This window comes from Cadophora gregata (genome assembly GCF_030347475.1).
Source record: "Cadophora gregata isolate MNR1 chromosome Unknown scaffold_1, whole genome shotgun sequence".
NCBI classification, from domain to species: Eukaryota; Fungi; Ascomycota; class Leotiomycetes; order Helotiales; family Ploettnerulaceae; genus Cadophora; species Cadophora gregata.
The window spans coordinates 2,815,530-2,828,729 of record NW_026695924.1 but is presented as its reverse complement, the minus strand read 5'-3'; the positions used below and the strand labels follow the sequence as shown (position 1 = coordinate 2,828,729).

The following is a 13,200-nucleotide window of genomic DNA, read 5'->3' as shown; positions in this document are numbered from 1 at the left end:
TATTAATAAGATTAATAGTTTTATAATTATTTAGAAAAGTACTTACTAATAGAGAGTAATACTTATAAGCTTCTTAACTAAAGTAAACTCTAAGCTAGAATACTTAGTTTAAGTTTAAAAGTATAATAATATAATTATTACTAAGCTATTTTTCTCTTTTATTTATTAGATTTCTAAGAAAAGAGCTCTTTAGCTTATTTAAGGATTTACTTAATCTTTACTTCTATAGAATACTTTTAATTTTTAATAGAAGTAATAAATTAATACTTCTTTTAAACTTTACTTTAAGTAGCTTTTAGTATTTACTTATAAAGTACTTATAGATCTCTTTTAGCTTTTTATTACTTAAGTTTAGTTTATACTTATTAGTATTAGTAAAGAGCTTTTAATATACTACTAGCTAAGGCTTATTATAATTTTTAAAAGCTTACTTATATATTCTATCTTAAGAGTATAAGTATCTTTTTCTAAATATTTAATCTACTTTATTATTAGATTCTAGAGTAAGAGAACTTTATTTTTATTACTCTTTCCTTTAAAGGTAATAAAATAACTATATCTCTTACTTTTACTACTTATAAGCTTATAATATTATATATTAACTTCTTTTATATAAAATAATTATATAAGTTATAAAAAAGTATATAGCTACTTTTTTCTAAGATTATTAGCTTTCTTAAATTAAAAGTAATACTTATAAGATTATATATAATTAAAGTTACTTATAGTAATTAAAAAGTCTATAATTCTAAGCGCTTTATTTATATCTGAAATATAATATAAGATACTCTTATATATAAGCTTCTAATAAGATATAATCTAAGTCCTAAGGTTAAGCTTAGTTTTTTTTACTAACTTAAGTAATAATTAGTATTTACTTCTAATTAAGGTTTAAATAGTACTATTTATTTAATTTGAAATATATTTAAGTAATTAAAAAAGTACTTAGATATTAAAGCTCTTATTAGTTATAATTTCTATACTTATAATCTTAAAGTGTTACTTAGCTATTATTTTCTTAATCTATTTATAAAGCTTTTAGTACTAAGTTATTTAAAGTTATTAAATCTTAGTATTTATTTTATATAGCTTTTACTTAGCTTTTATTATTACTTTATAATCTAAAGCTCTTATTAGTATAACTTATATTAAAGCTTTTAAAGTAACTTAAAGAGAACTAGAGCTTTTACTTAAAGAGCTCTATAGAGTTCTTAAATCTTATATTATTACCTAGCTTATAAGTTCTATTTTATACTTAGTATAAGAGATTTTATATAATTCTATCTTATAAGTTATTATATTAGTTATAATTTACTTTATAATCTAAGGGAGCTTATTAAGGATTTAAGTAAAAGAAAGAGTATCTAAAGCTTCTAAATTAATATAAAGCTAAAGTCTTAAAATATTTATACTTAGTATTAAGTACTTTATTTAAGTAAGAAAATCTTTTAGTTTTAAGTATATAATATTAGTATTAAGTAATTATCTAGATTCTAGATCTATTAGGAAAGTAGATATAATTATAAAAAATTATAAAAATTTAAGAATTAAAGATTAATTAAAAGGTTCTAGTTAAAAGCTTAATTAAAATAATAGAATTATATACATACTAAGTACTTAAGAGATAAATATAATTCTTAACTATTATATAATAGTAGAGTAAGCTTCTATTTAGTAGAAAGCTTACTTAATTAAGTAGAAGTTATAATATTAAAAAATATATTTAAAAGAATATTACTTCTTAGAATTAGAGGCTAAGAGTATACTATATATATATATATTATACTTACTAAGTATACACTAAACCTAGGATAAGCTTATACGGCGTTAGTATTTAATAACATACTTATAGTATTTTATTTTATAATTTTAGTTATCTTCATATATATAGTATATATCTTAACTAATATAACTTCTATAGCTAATAGTATATCTTTTAGTATAAGAGCTTTAGTAATAGTAATAATATTTTAGAAAGTAGTACTAACTTTTTTAAAAATAGTCTTATCTTTATTAATAAAAGTATTAGTAAGAATATAATATTTAGTAGCTATATATATTAAGATCTACTTTTATTAATAATAGAAAATTATAATTAAAAGAGATATAAAGGGGATTTAAATAAAAAATACTTATAACTTTATATTTATCTTTATTTTTAGTATAATACTAGTACTTTAAGCTTTTAGAACTCTAGAATTTATATAATTAATTATTACTCTTTTTATATTAGTTAATATATTTATAATATTACATATAAAATATAATTAGAAAAGTACTTAAAAGGCAGGGAATTAGTACTAATTAGTATTAATAAAAAGCTTTACTATTATATTATCTTTTAAGATAAAATATATTTACTTTTAAATTACTTAATTTATTTAATATCTTTTAAAGAAATCTCTTACTTAGTAAGAATCTCTAAAGTAAATAGTATTAATTCTAAACTTATAATTATTTTCTTATTATTATTTAATAGGAAAAAAGAAGGTTTTTTAAAAAAGATTATTTTTATATAGATAAATATACTTAAATTTAAGCTTAATTTAAATATAATATAATATTATTTACTATTATTACTTAACTATTATTATTATCTTCTACGTTTATATTATTAACTACTACTAGATAAAATATGAACTTTTTAACTCTTTAGAACCTTATATTATCTTAATAATAATAATATTTAATTTTTTATAAGTTTATATATATTCTTTATATTTTAAGATATTATTTAATAGTAGATTATAATTTATTTATATCTTTACTTAATAAAAAAAGTACTTTTAGATAGTAAATAGAGATATTTTAGTTATTAATATATATAAGTTAGATATTTATTACTTTATTATATCTTTAGTTTCTTTTATTATATTTATATTCTTTATTTTATTTCCTTTATAATTATTAAAAACTTTTTATTTCTAAAAGAAGTTTTACTAGTACTAGTTTATAAACTTATATAATAGAGATTTAAGAGATAATTAAAGAGAGTAAGTTATCTTAGTTAAAAGTAGAACCTTCTTTAAATATAAACTAAAGGTTATTTAAAGGGTAGTATATAATCTTACTTTTAGATACTTTTTATAATATATACTTTTAAATACCTTTAAACTAAACCTTAGATTTTAATATAGTTTAATATATACTTATTATTTATTTATTAATATAATATTAATACTAAATAATAATTACCTTATATTATAAAATAAATATATTAAATATAATAAAGTTAACTCTTAAAATATAATACTAAATTTATTAGTATTATACTAGTAAATAAATAATAAGTATATATTAATATATATTAAAATCTAAGGTTTAGTTTAAAGGTATTTAAAAGTATATATTATAAAAAGTATTTAAAAGTTATAATATATATACTAGCTCTTAAATAACCCTTAGCTCGCATTTAAAAAGAGTCTACCTCTTAACTAGAATTACTTATACCTCTTAATTACCTCTTATATTTCTATAATATAAGTCTACGAACTAATAAATAATAATAGCTTCTTTATTTTTTTCTTTACTTAATTTTAGTAGAGAGCTTAAATCTTAGTATTACTTTTATATCTTACTTAAAAATCCGATATAGCTAGACTATATATTATTACTTTAGAAAGTAATATAAAGTATTAGTTCTAATCTAAACAGGCCCTTAAGAAATATTACTTAAAGATCACTAGAAGATTAAGGTACTACCTAGTAAATTTAAAAGTGTTTCTAGAGATAGAATTCAAGTTTTATTACTATATATTCTGAAAGTGATATTTTTCTCCTTTGAATCGGCGAAACTCTGTAGCCGATAGCCTACCTACGTAGTAGGTACCTAGTTACTAACATGCCCTGGCTCGCCTGGCTGTAGTAGAAATAAAGTGGATCGGCTTGGGTAGCAGTTCCAATTTAGTGCTTAGGTGGTATCCTAACGCGCTTCTATAGTCCCCTCCCCCGGTTTAATTGTCTAGCGCTTTACTTTAACCTCTAGTAGCTCTACTAGCTGCTTTTACAGTTAAAATCAGCTCTTAAGGCTTTAAGGCTTCAAATATCGTTACTTTGGTAATAAATCAATAGAGCCGCTATTAATTATACGCTAAGTAAGGCTCGAAATCTAATAATATTATATTATTATTATTTTATATCTACTACCTTTGTAAATATCTTATAAATACTTTATAAATAAGATATTAAGACGCCTACGATCTTAAAGTAAGTGTAATTACTTTTATTTTTTAATAAAAGATCGTTTTAAATCGACTTAATAATATAAAGCTATCTAAAGAAGGTTTTAGAACTAAGGATAATAATAATACCGTATTATTTTAATAAGGAACTAGAGTATTTCAATACTATAAATATAAGGGTTTTATATAAGAAATACTACTAGAAACTAGAAATCAAATAGCTTAATAATAATATTATAAATACTATAGATATTAAAGTAAAGTTAAGCTCTTAAGAGTAGTTAAAATTAAGTATAAAGCTAACTGAATCTCTAGTTAAAAGAATACTTAGATTAGTATTAAATAGTACTCTTTTATAAGTAAAAGCTAGTATTTAAATACTTACTTTTTTTATATCTTTCTTCTTATATTAAGATATTTCGGATTTATCTAAATAAATAATTTCTAGCTTAAAAATAAGATAATCATAGTACCTCGGCTTTTTAATAAGACTAATAGCTCGTACTACTAGTATATTATATTAATCTGTAAAAAGAGAACTCCCTTTAATACTTAGTTAATAACTTACCTTAGTTAGCTATTACTAAGTTAGCTAACTATATAAGAGTTACTTAACTTAAACCTATTAAAAGACGTTCAAGTTAGCTAGCTATTATTATATAATTATTTGACTTAGGAACTCTTAAATTAGCGCTAAAAACTACTATCTAAGACTCTAGCGTATCTACTAACCCTAAGATTAAGTCTATAGCCTTACTAAAAGTATTAGAGCGTTAATTTAAGTACTTAGTTATTAAACAGGACGCGCTAAGAGACTCATATTAGAAGAAGTATTAATTAAAAACTTAAAAAGTAGTAAGGCTTTTAGTAAAAGAAAGTCGAATACTTAAGTTAGATAAAAAGACCTTTATAAGTAAGCGGAAAGAGCTTTAATAGAGGTTTTATTAATAAGAGCTTTAGAAACGTGATTTTAGTGAAAATAAGCTATTAAGTAACTATTAAAAATAAGCGTTTTTTTTATAAGAGATCTTACTTAAGTTATATTAACTTTCAATGGATATCGAAGAGAGCGAAGATAATAGTAATAACCTTAACTTACTCTCTTCTTTATAATAATATAACCTTCGATTAAGTACTTAATAAGCTTACGCTAAGTCTTTAAAAGAGACTACACCTCTTACAGCTTCACTTTTAGACTAAGAAACAGATAATAATAATAATAATTTAGCTGAAAGTTTAGTATTAATATAGCTAAAATACTAGCTATAAGAGTATATACTATTAATAAGAGATAAACACGTAGAGATTCAATTATTATAGGAGCTAGGGTAGAGATATTATACTATTATAAAAAAGGTAAAGTGCTTTATTTAATAAGTCTTATATTCTATATAAAAATAGCGTCTTAACTTAAATATCTCTTCTACTTAGAATAAAGAGTCTTATATAGTTTAACCTTATTATAGCGTTAGACCTTATTCCTATAACTCTCGAGGCTATAGATCTCTTTTTAATATACTAAAATATTATTAGCTTATTTCCTAGCTTTAAGAATTAAAGGCGAATTATTATATACGCTAGGAGCTTATATTATATATTCTTAACCTTCGTATTAAATATAGAATTTATATATTAACTACAGTTATAAATAAAGAGGGTTTTTACTATTATTAAGCTTAAATCAGTCTTAAACATACTATATATATTAAAGCCTTATAACTAAGGTTTACTCTTAAATATTAACACTAGGAGTATAAAGACTAGTTGAAAATCTTATAGTCTAATAAGACGTAGTTTATAAGAGGTTAATATAATATAGTATAAGTTACGAGATAAGAGAGTAAAGATAAAAAGTAAGAAGAGACTAATATACGAGAGATAGCTCTTTATAAGCTTAGATAGATATTTTAGGCTTGTTTTATAAGAAGAACTAAAGGTCTAGCTATTATATAAGAGAAGGATTAAGGTAAGATTAACTTAGAGACTTATTACTAGTATATCGTACCTCTTATTAACAGCTAGCTAAGACTTTATAGCGATAATAACTTGATTTTTATATATAATAACGCCTTTAGCTATAAAGTAGAAGTTACTTAATAAGAGCTTTAAGAGCGTGAAATAAGATACTTTAAATAGCCTCTATTTTCTCTTAATCTTAATTTAATCGAGTATATTTAAAAAGTGTTAAAGGACTAGATTAAGCTAAATATATCTAAGCGCCTCTTATATAACTATTTAAAAGTAAAAATACTTAAGGGATAGAAGTTAATTAATCCTAACTATTTAAGGCTTTTAATAGAGAGTATACTAATACAAATTCAAGCTATAATTAATACTAAAGGAGGCTATATAAAGTATTAATATTTAAAGGTTTAAAGGTTTCTTTTTTATTTATATAATTCTTATCTTTCTTATTAATTATCTTTTAATAGTTTTTAAGTAGTAAAATAGTTATAATAAGCTACTTATAGTTATATATAGAGTTCTTATATATTTAACTCTCTTTTACTATATTAAAGTTATATTATAAAAAGTCTTATAAGTATTAATATAAGACTTTTTAGTTCTAGCTTTTAAGTAGCTAAAAGTCTGTATTTACGCTTATATTTACCTTAATTAGCTGCCTTTAGGCGGTATAATAATAATCCTATTATAGTAATTCAGCCGAGGTTACAGGGGAGCGTCTTAGTATAGAGCTAGACAATTAAACCGGGGGGAGAGGGACTATACAGTCCCCCCCCCGGCTCCAATGTAAAAAGTGGGGCAGGCGTGAGCTAGCCGCTTTTGTGTTACTATCTGTTCCCCTTACAGTTGCTATATAAATATAGTACTAAATTTAGTGAAGAGTGACATGATTAACACCAGATTTCAGGGCTACAACTTAACCTGATTCTCTAGAGCAGCGCTGGATTCTTACTATACACAGCTAGAGGAAATGTGCCGCCCGACCCACTTTTTACATTGGAGCCGGGGGGGGGGGACAGTATTAATTTCTCATGTCTTATTCTTTCCCTTTCCTCCCTCACTCTTCTTTGCCGTCGCTTTCACCTTGACCTCCTCCACCCTCTCATCCTTGAAGCCACCCTTCATCAGTGGCGCGATACACTGCGCCGGCCTGGCATCGGAACTTCCAAGGCTGCACGCAGCACGAACTGCACTGCTCTGGCCGTTTTGGAGTATTCCATTCACTCGTTGCCAAACCGACTGCAGCACCGCAGACCAGCCCCCCACCAACGGAGGAACCTTCATTCAACAACACGGCTTTTGATAGAAGCAGCAAAGAGGCAGCTATGGCGATCATAGAGAATGTTACTTTTGCCTCCACTCTAGCAGATGCTAAATTTGCGCACATGGCCAGCAGTCCTCGCATCAATGGTCTCTTGGCAACTCTTTCAGAACTCAGCGGCTGGACAATTGCCCTGACCCTACTTGCCGTGATGGTTGCATATGATCAATGTCAGCACCCGAATTTTCTCTATACTCTGCCCAACAGCTTACCATCTCACAGGCAGCTATCTTTGGCAGAAGGGCTCAATTCCTGGTCCGGCATGGAAGATACCGTTCATTGGCCCTTTTCTGGAGTCCGTGAATCCAAAATTCGACGAGTACAAGGCGAAGTGGGCTAGTGGTGAGCTCAGCTGTGTGTCTGTATTCCACAAGTAGGTTTCAACAGCACATATAGGCAAAACAGGATTGATATGTTTTAGATTCGTCGTCATTGCCTCAACCCGCGACATGTCTAGAAAGGTCTTCAATTCTCCAGGATTCGTCAAACCATGCGTGGTAGATGTGGCCCACAAGCTACTTGGCAAGACAAACTGGGTTTTTCTTGACGGAAAGGCTCACGTTGATTTCCGAAAAGGCCTGAATGGCCTTTTTACACGGAAGGCTCTCGAAACATACCTGCCCGGACAGGACGCTGTTTACAATGCCTATTTTGAGAGGTTTCTAAAGGTCACGGAAGATGCAAAGGGAAAACCAGTGCCATACATGGCCGAGTTTCGTGAAGTCATGTGTGCTGTCTCGTGCCGAACTTTCGTTGGCTACTACATATCGGATGAAGCTATCAAGAAGATCGCCGATGATTACTATAACATCACAGCAGCCCTGGAGCTAGTCAACTTCCCTATAATGATACCATTCACGAAGACCTGGTACGGCAAAAAGGCAGCTGATATGGTGCTCGAAGAATTTGCCAAATGTGCTGCAAAGAGCAAGGTTCGCATGGCTGCTGGAGGTGACATAACCTGCATTATGGATGGCTGGGTCAAGGCTCAACTCGACTCGGCCAAATATCGCGAACGCCAAGAGAAAGGCTTGTCAATGGAAGGAATCGAGAAGCCGTCGCCCATGCTTCGCGACTTCACGGACTATGAGATCTCCCAGACTGTCTTCACGTTTTTATTTGCGTCCCAAGATGCTACGAGTAGCGCAGCCACATGGTTATTCCAAACTATGGCCCAGAGACCTGACGTACTCGATAAAGTTCGCGAGGAGAACCTTCGCGTTCGCGGTGGCGATCGCAACAAGCCTGTAACGATGGATATTCTGGACGAGATGGTCTACACTCGTGCTGCTGTCAAGGAACTGCTCAGATATCGACCCCCAGTCTTAATGGTACCATATCTTGCAAAGAAAGCCTTTCCAATTAGCGACACCTACACTGTTCCTAAAGGTATGTCTGGGTCTTATGTACTGTGTTGATGCTGCTAACTTCCTGTAGGTGCCATGATCATCCCAACGGTTTACCCAGCGCTTCGCGACCCCGAAATCTACACAAACCCTGATATCTATGACCCAGATAGATACGTCACGGGAGATGCAGAAATCAAAGGCGCAAAGAATTTCTTGGTCTTCGGAACTGGACCTCATTACTGTCTAGGTCAAGTGTATGCACAGCTCAACCTGGCTCTCATGATTGGGAAAGCAGCAATGCATCTTGACTGGGTTCACCACCCAACACCACTTTCCGAAGAGATCAAGGTCTTTGCCACAATATTTCCCATGGTACGTCGTTTTAAGCTCTCCTTCATCATCTAGCCCACTGCTAATATATATAGGATGATTGTCCTTTGACTTTCTCGAAACGATCTTGAAAGACTGATTTCAAATCGCCCCTTTACCGCACCTGAGTTTTCAGGTCAATCCTGCACGGCCATGCGATCCTTTACAGCATTTGCAAATGAGGATGAGTTCTCAAGGCGTTTTGGAGCATTGGAAATTAATAGTCGCCAGGAGAGTAATAATCCTTTGTAACATCATATCTAATACAAATGCCTCAAGTCGACTTCCTTAAACAATACGTTCGTATACCTGTGCTTGTCTCACCTTAGCACTATTGACACAGGATGAGGCACGACCTCTGTATGTACATACTTAGACTGGTGCTTCAAATTCTGGACTTACATCGAGAAATAAACGCATGCCTGCATAGTTGAGAGGGAAGCCACTCGTGCATCACTTCCGCGAAACCGGTGAACCGCATTGCCAGAATGCTTGGGAGTCTTTGCATTTGGATTTTTGCTTGACTGTTTGTTATTCCGAGACGGAGATATACATGAAGCCCGCAAAGCGAACAGCTGGGCTTTGACCAGACTGGCTCAAATCGTAAGTATCTCTGCCTGCTTCCTCGGTGGAGAATCAACATCTGCAATTGCCAGCTCTTGACGCGGGGAACACCAGTTGAAGACTCCACTTCTCAAAAGATGATTTGTTGCCCAAATTCGGACTATACCAGAGGCTAGAGGCGGAGTTGTGCACGGAGTCGTTGGTACTGTCGGCATCTTTATTTACGCCGTTATTTTGTCATTACTTTGGACACTTGCAATGACGTGATTTCTGTTGTCACCGTAGTTGTGACTTAGAAGCATAACGACGTTCAGATCAACACGAGGTAGTACCTGCACTATCACTTTGACAGGAAACCCATGCAGCTTAACAATAATGTGGACTTAGGATCTGAGAGCTATGTACAAAAGAGCCCGGAGTTTAACTCGTTACGCAAGCTTTCCAACAGTAACCCGCATGCGGAGTAAAACCGCGTGGTAGAGACTCATTACCTACGGTCGATGCTTCCAGTGTCACAACGATATTCGTCGTTTGATGGCGAGTTTGAGGATTCGGGATTGAGTCGAGTGTCGGATGAATACAGTCGATATGGGCTTGGTTAAACCTGACAGAGCCACAAGGACAACAGCAAGCAATGCTCCATAGATCTGGAGGCTGTACCTAGACGACGCAAACCAGAAACAAACCAGTGGACAACTCGACATGTCTCAACTTCCAGCTCTCCCAGAACCAAGCCACATTTAACTCACCAGACCTACTACAGTAGCTTGATTATAGGTGAAAGTCAAGACAAACAGGGCGTTTCTTACAACAGCTTGAGTCACACCGGTGGAATTCCTCTTGGTGCTTACTTGGGTATTATGTGGTTGATGCGGAATTGGCGGAGCTCGCTTACTGACCCATTCGGCGTTCCCCTTATACCTACCCACCTACCCTTTCAACAGAAAGGGGTCCTGAACGGATGCAGAGTGCGATTCCGGACAACACATTTCAAGAGGCCGGCGAGGACATGTCGGAGTAATGATGCAAGAAGGTAAGAGTAGATCGATGACTCGAAATGAGGATCTATATAAGTGCTGCTTCCACCCAGAGAAGCGTTTTCCTCATGACCAAAGCACCGCAACTTCTAGACAAACTACGTCTCCTTCCAAACCACATCTCACCGGTCAGGTAGTCATAGCAAGGCCAGGTAGATAGGCCTACTAAAACCCCAAAGCCTATGCAAAATGTCGAGCGGTTTCTCTGTTTCTCCAAAGAGCAGTATGTTACAGTCTGCTCAGAAAACATCAATTTACCTAGACCTGATATGAAATTAGCATTTCCCGACGAGGAGCCTCCGACCCTATTCCACCCTGCGTCACCAAGAATGAAGCCCGTCAAGCAGCCCCTTGACGACGGGGACAGAGCGTCCATCTCTACTTCTTCGACGTTCTCATCAAAGATCGGCTTGCTCAAAGATACCGTAAAGAGCAAGATCCCTAGTCCGTACAAGGATTACCGAAGTCGTAAAGAAGCAGCAGCCCGATCTACTGTCACGTCGAGGGAAGTTAAGAGGCTACCGTCTGAAATGAAAACTCGTAAGTCCTTACCAGACTATGGTGGTGAATGTGAATTAGGAGTGTGTAGCTGAAAGACTGGGAAGATAGCATTTGCTAACCGGAGCGCAGCTAGGCAGGCTACCGCCGAAGCTTACATGATCTGGGCTGCGATACGATGAGCTTGGCGGTCGGAGATTTGTTTATTCCATATTTCTCACTATATGAAAATTAGCAATTGAAATCTGGGCACAGATTTGGGAGACATGGGAGTTCGTGTTTGGGACCGACAACCCCGGTACAATCGATGCTTGCTCACCGACGGACCGATGTTGACTTCTGGGACCAAATCTTAGCACAATCTTGTATTTGATAATTTAAGAACATGCAATAGTTTTATCAAAAGCTATCATCAAGCCCATCCTTTACTGCCACCATGCTGGGGCTGTCCTCCAGATCGTCTGTTCCGTCGAATCCGGCCCCGGCAGTAGTGAGCAAATCTTCCACAATACGTTTACTGGCCTCCCTTGCTACGAAAAGTTAGCATTGGAAACTGAGTTTGAAAGGGAATTTACCTGGTGTTTGAAGAAGTCTCGACTGTGGTAAGGAGAACTGTATAGTCTTGGGCGGACTCATGCCTAACTCCCTGTAGACGCCTTCCGCATCTTCATCGCTGTCGCTCTCCCAGCTGATCTCATCCTTCTTCGCCGGCCCAGAAACCAGCTGTTTCTTGGCAGGAGTTTGGACACTAACACCAGGAGTTCTTGGCACATTTGGCCGGCTGTACTGCTGGCGGAAGGGAGAACTAAAGATCTCCGCATGAAGCTGCGGCACGGCTGCAGGCGGCGATGACATGGGCGAAGTCGTGTCTTGCCATGATGGCTTATTTGCAGGCGTCTTCTGTTCCTTGCGACTGGTATGAGGCGTAGCCTGGATGCGGTAATTCTTGTCCAGAACTCTGTGCAATAATGGATCTGCCGCCTTGCGATTGGCAGTAGACTGAAGATACGACGTTGGGTCGAATGGGGAAGACATCGGCGTCATTGACATGTCTGGAATTCTGGACTTGGCTCCTGGGGTTGAAGGCAACTCAGTCTCGTCTCCTCTACCCTGCCACTGAGACCCTCCCTTCAACTCCTGCTTTAGTTCTTCGTATGGAGAAGGGTACTCTGCGAATCTTGACTTATTAGAAGAAGAGCTCTTGGGACGTGTAGCCCGAGGTGTGCTGCCACTAATGTCGGCATCATCGAGCAGAGAGTCATCAGTTTGATCATAGACATCGTGTTGACGGCTTGGGTATCTAGCGCTATCGTCTCCTTGCTGCAAGGTTGCATAGGTACTGATGTCTCCATGGGATTGAGTATAAGAAGCGTCCTCCTCCTCTTCTCGCTCCTCGACCCCTGATAGGGACACGTTGGCGCTGGCTTCGAAGAATTGCTTCCAAAACTACCCCGATATCAGGGGGTATCTATCTCTGTGATGGTGGCCATTTACTAACCTTTGAACCTTCCCAAACTGCACTTGAGCGTTCTACATACTGTTCAACGACTGGCAAGATGCTCGATGTTACAATTCGATGGGCTCGGCTGAAGTTGTGGTCGATTTCTAGGACCGTTAGACTGCTCCGTTACTAGATTTGAAGGAGGTGGTGGCTGTTTTGACCTTGTAATGTTAGCGTAATAGATTGCTCGAGTTTCTCGAGCTCTTCAGTCAGGGACAAAGGTCGAACGGTAGAGGTCGGACGAGACATTTTGCTCGGTGGGGTAGAAGAGTTGGGCTAGGAAGGGGGCAGATGTGGAAATCAAGTCGACTTTTCTCCCGATTGAGGCGACGCGGAAGCTCAAGCGCGTTTTTTGGGTTGCATGCTCTGGACCGCTTCAAGCCCCAGTGCCACAGCTGCCTGCAGAGAATAGAAG

At 34.3% G+C, this 13,200-nt stretch overlaps 3 protein-coding genes across 4 annotated transcripts; 2 read left to right on the top strand and 1 right to left on the bottom strand.

Annotated features, from left to right (window-relative positions):
• The first annotated feature begins 7,278 nt into the window (after positions 1 to 7,278).
• ERG5 (RNA polymerase C-22 sterol desaturase) lies at positions 7,279 to 10,107 on the top strand. 2 transcript variants are annotated; one of them, XM_058494103.1, is made up of 4 exons: positions 7,279 to 7,637; positions 7,690 to 7,840; positions 7,889 to 8,856; positions 8,905 to 10,107. In XM_058494103.1, the coding sequence occupies exons 1-4, from the start codon at positions 7,472 to 7,474 to the stop codon at positions 9,219 to 9,221; spliced, it is 1,602 nt and encodes a 533-aa protein (XP_058364306.1). In that variant the 5' UTR covers positions 7,279 to 7,471; the 3' UTR covers positions 9,222 to 10,107. The 2 variants fall into 2 exon arrangements, with proteins under 2 accessions (XP_058364306.1, XP_058364305.1); XM_058494102.1 differs by having other exon boundaries at positions 7,889 to 9,188; positions 9,242 to 10,107.
• An 868-nt stretch (positions 10,108 to 10,975) lies between these two features.
• Positions 10,976 to 11,466, top strand: ONS95_000924 (uncharacterized protein; the record flags this gene model as incomplete). Its single annotated transcript, XM_058494101.1, has 3 exons — positions 10,976 to 11,009; positions 11,066 to 11,326; positions 11,417 to 11,466. 3 exons carry the CDS (start codon positions 10,976 to 10,978, stop codon positions 11,464 to 11,466), a joined length of 345 nt encoding a protein of 114 aa, XP_058364304.1.
• A 217-nt stretch (positions 11,467 to 11,683) lies between these two features.
• Positions 11,684 to 13,034, bottom strand: ASK1 (DASH complex subunit ask1; the record flags this gene model as incomplete). The annotated part of the gene is made up of 4 exons (XM_058494100.1): positions 11,684 to 11,814; positions 11,860 to 12,730; positions 12,783 to 12,889; positions 12,947 to 13,034. 4 exons carry the CDS (start codon positions 13,032 to 13,034, stop codon positions 11,684 to 11,686), a joined length of 1,197 nt encoding a protein of 398 aa, XP_058364303.1.
• Between the last annotated feature and the right edge of the window lie 166 nt (positions 13,035 to 13,200).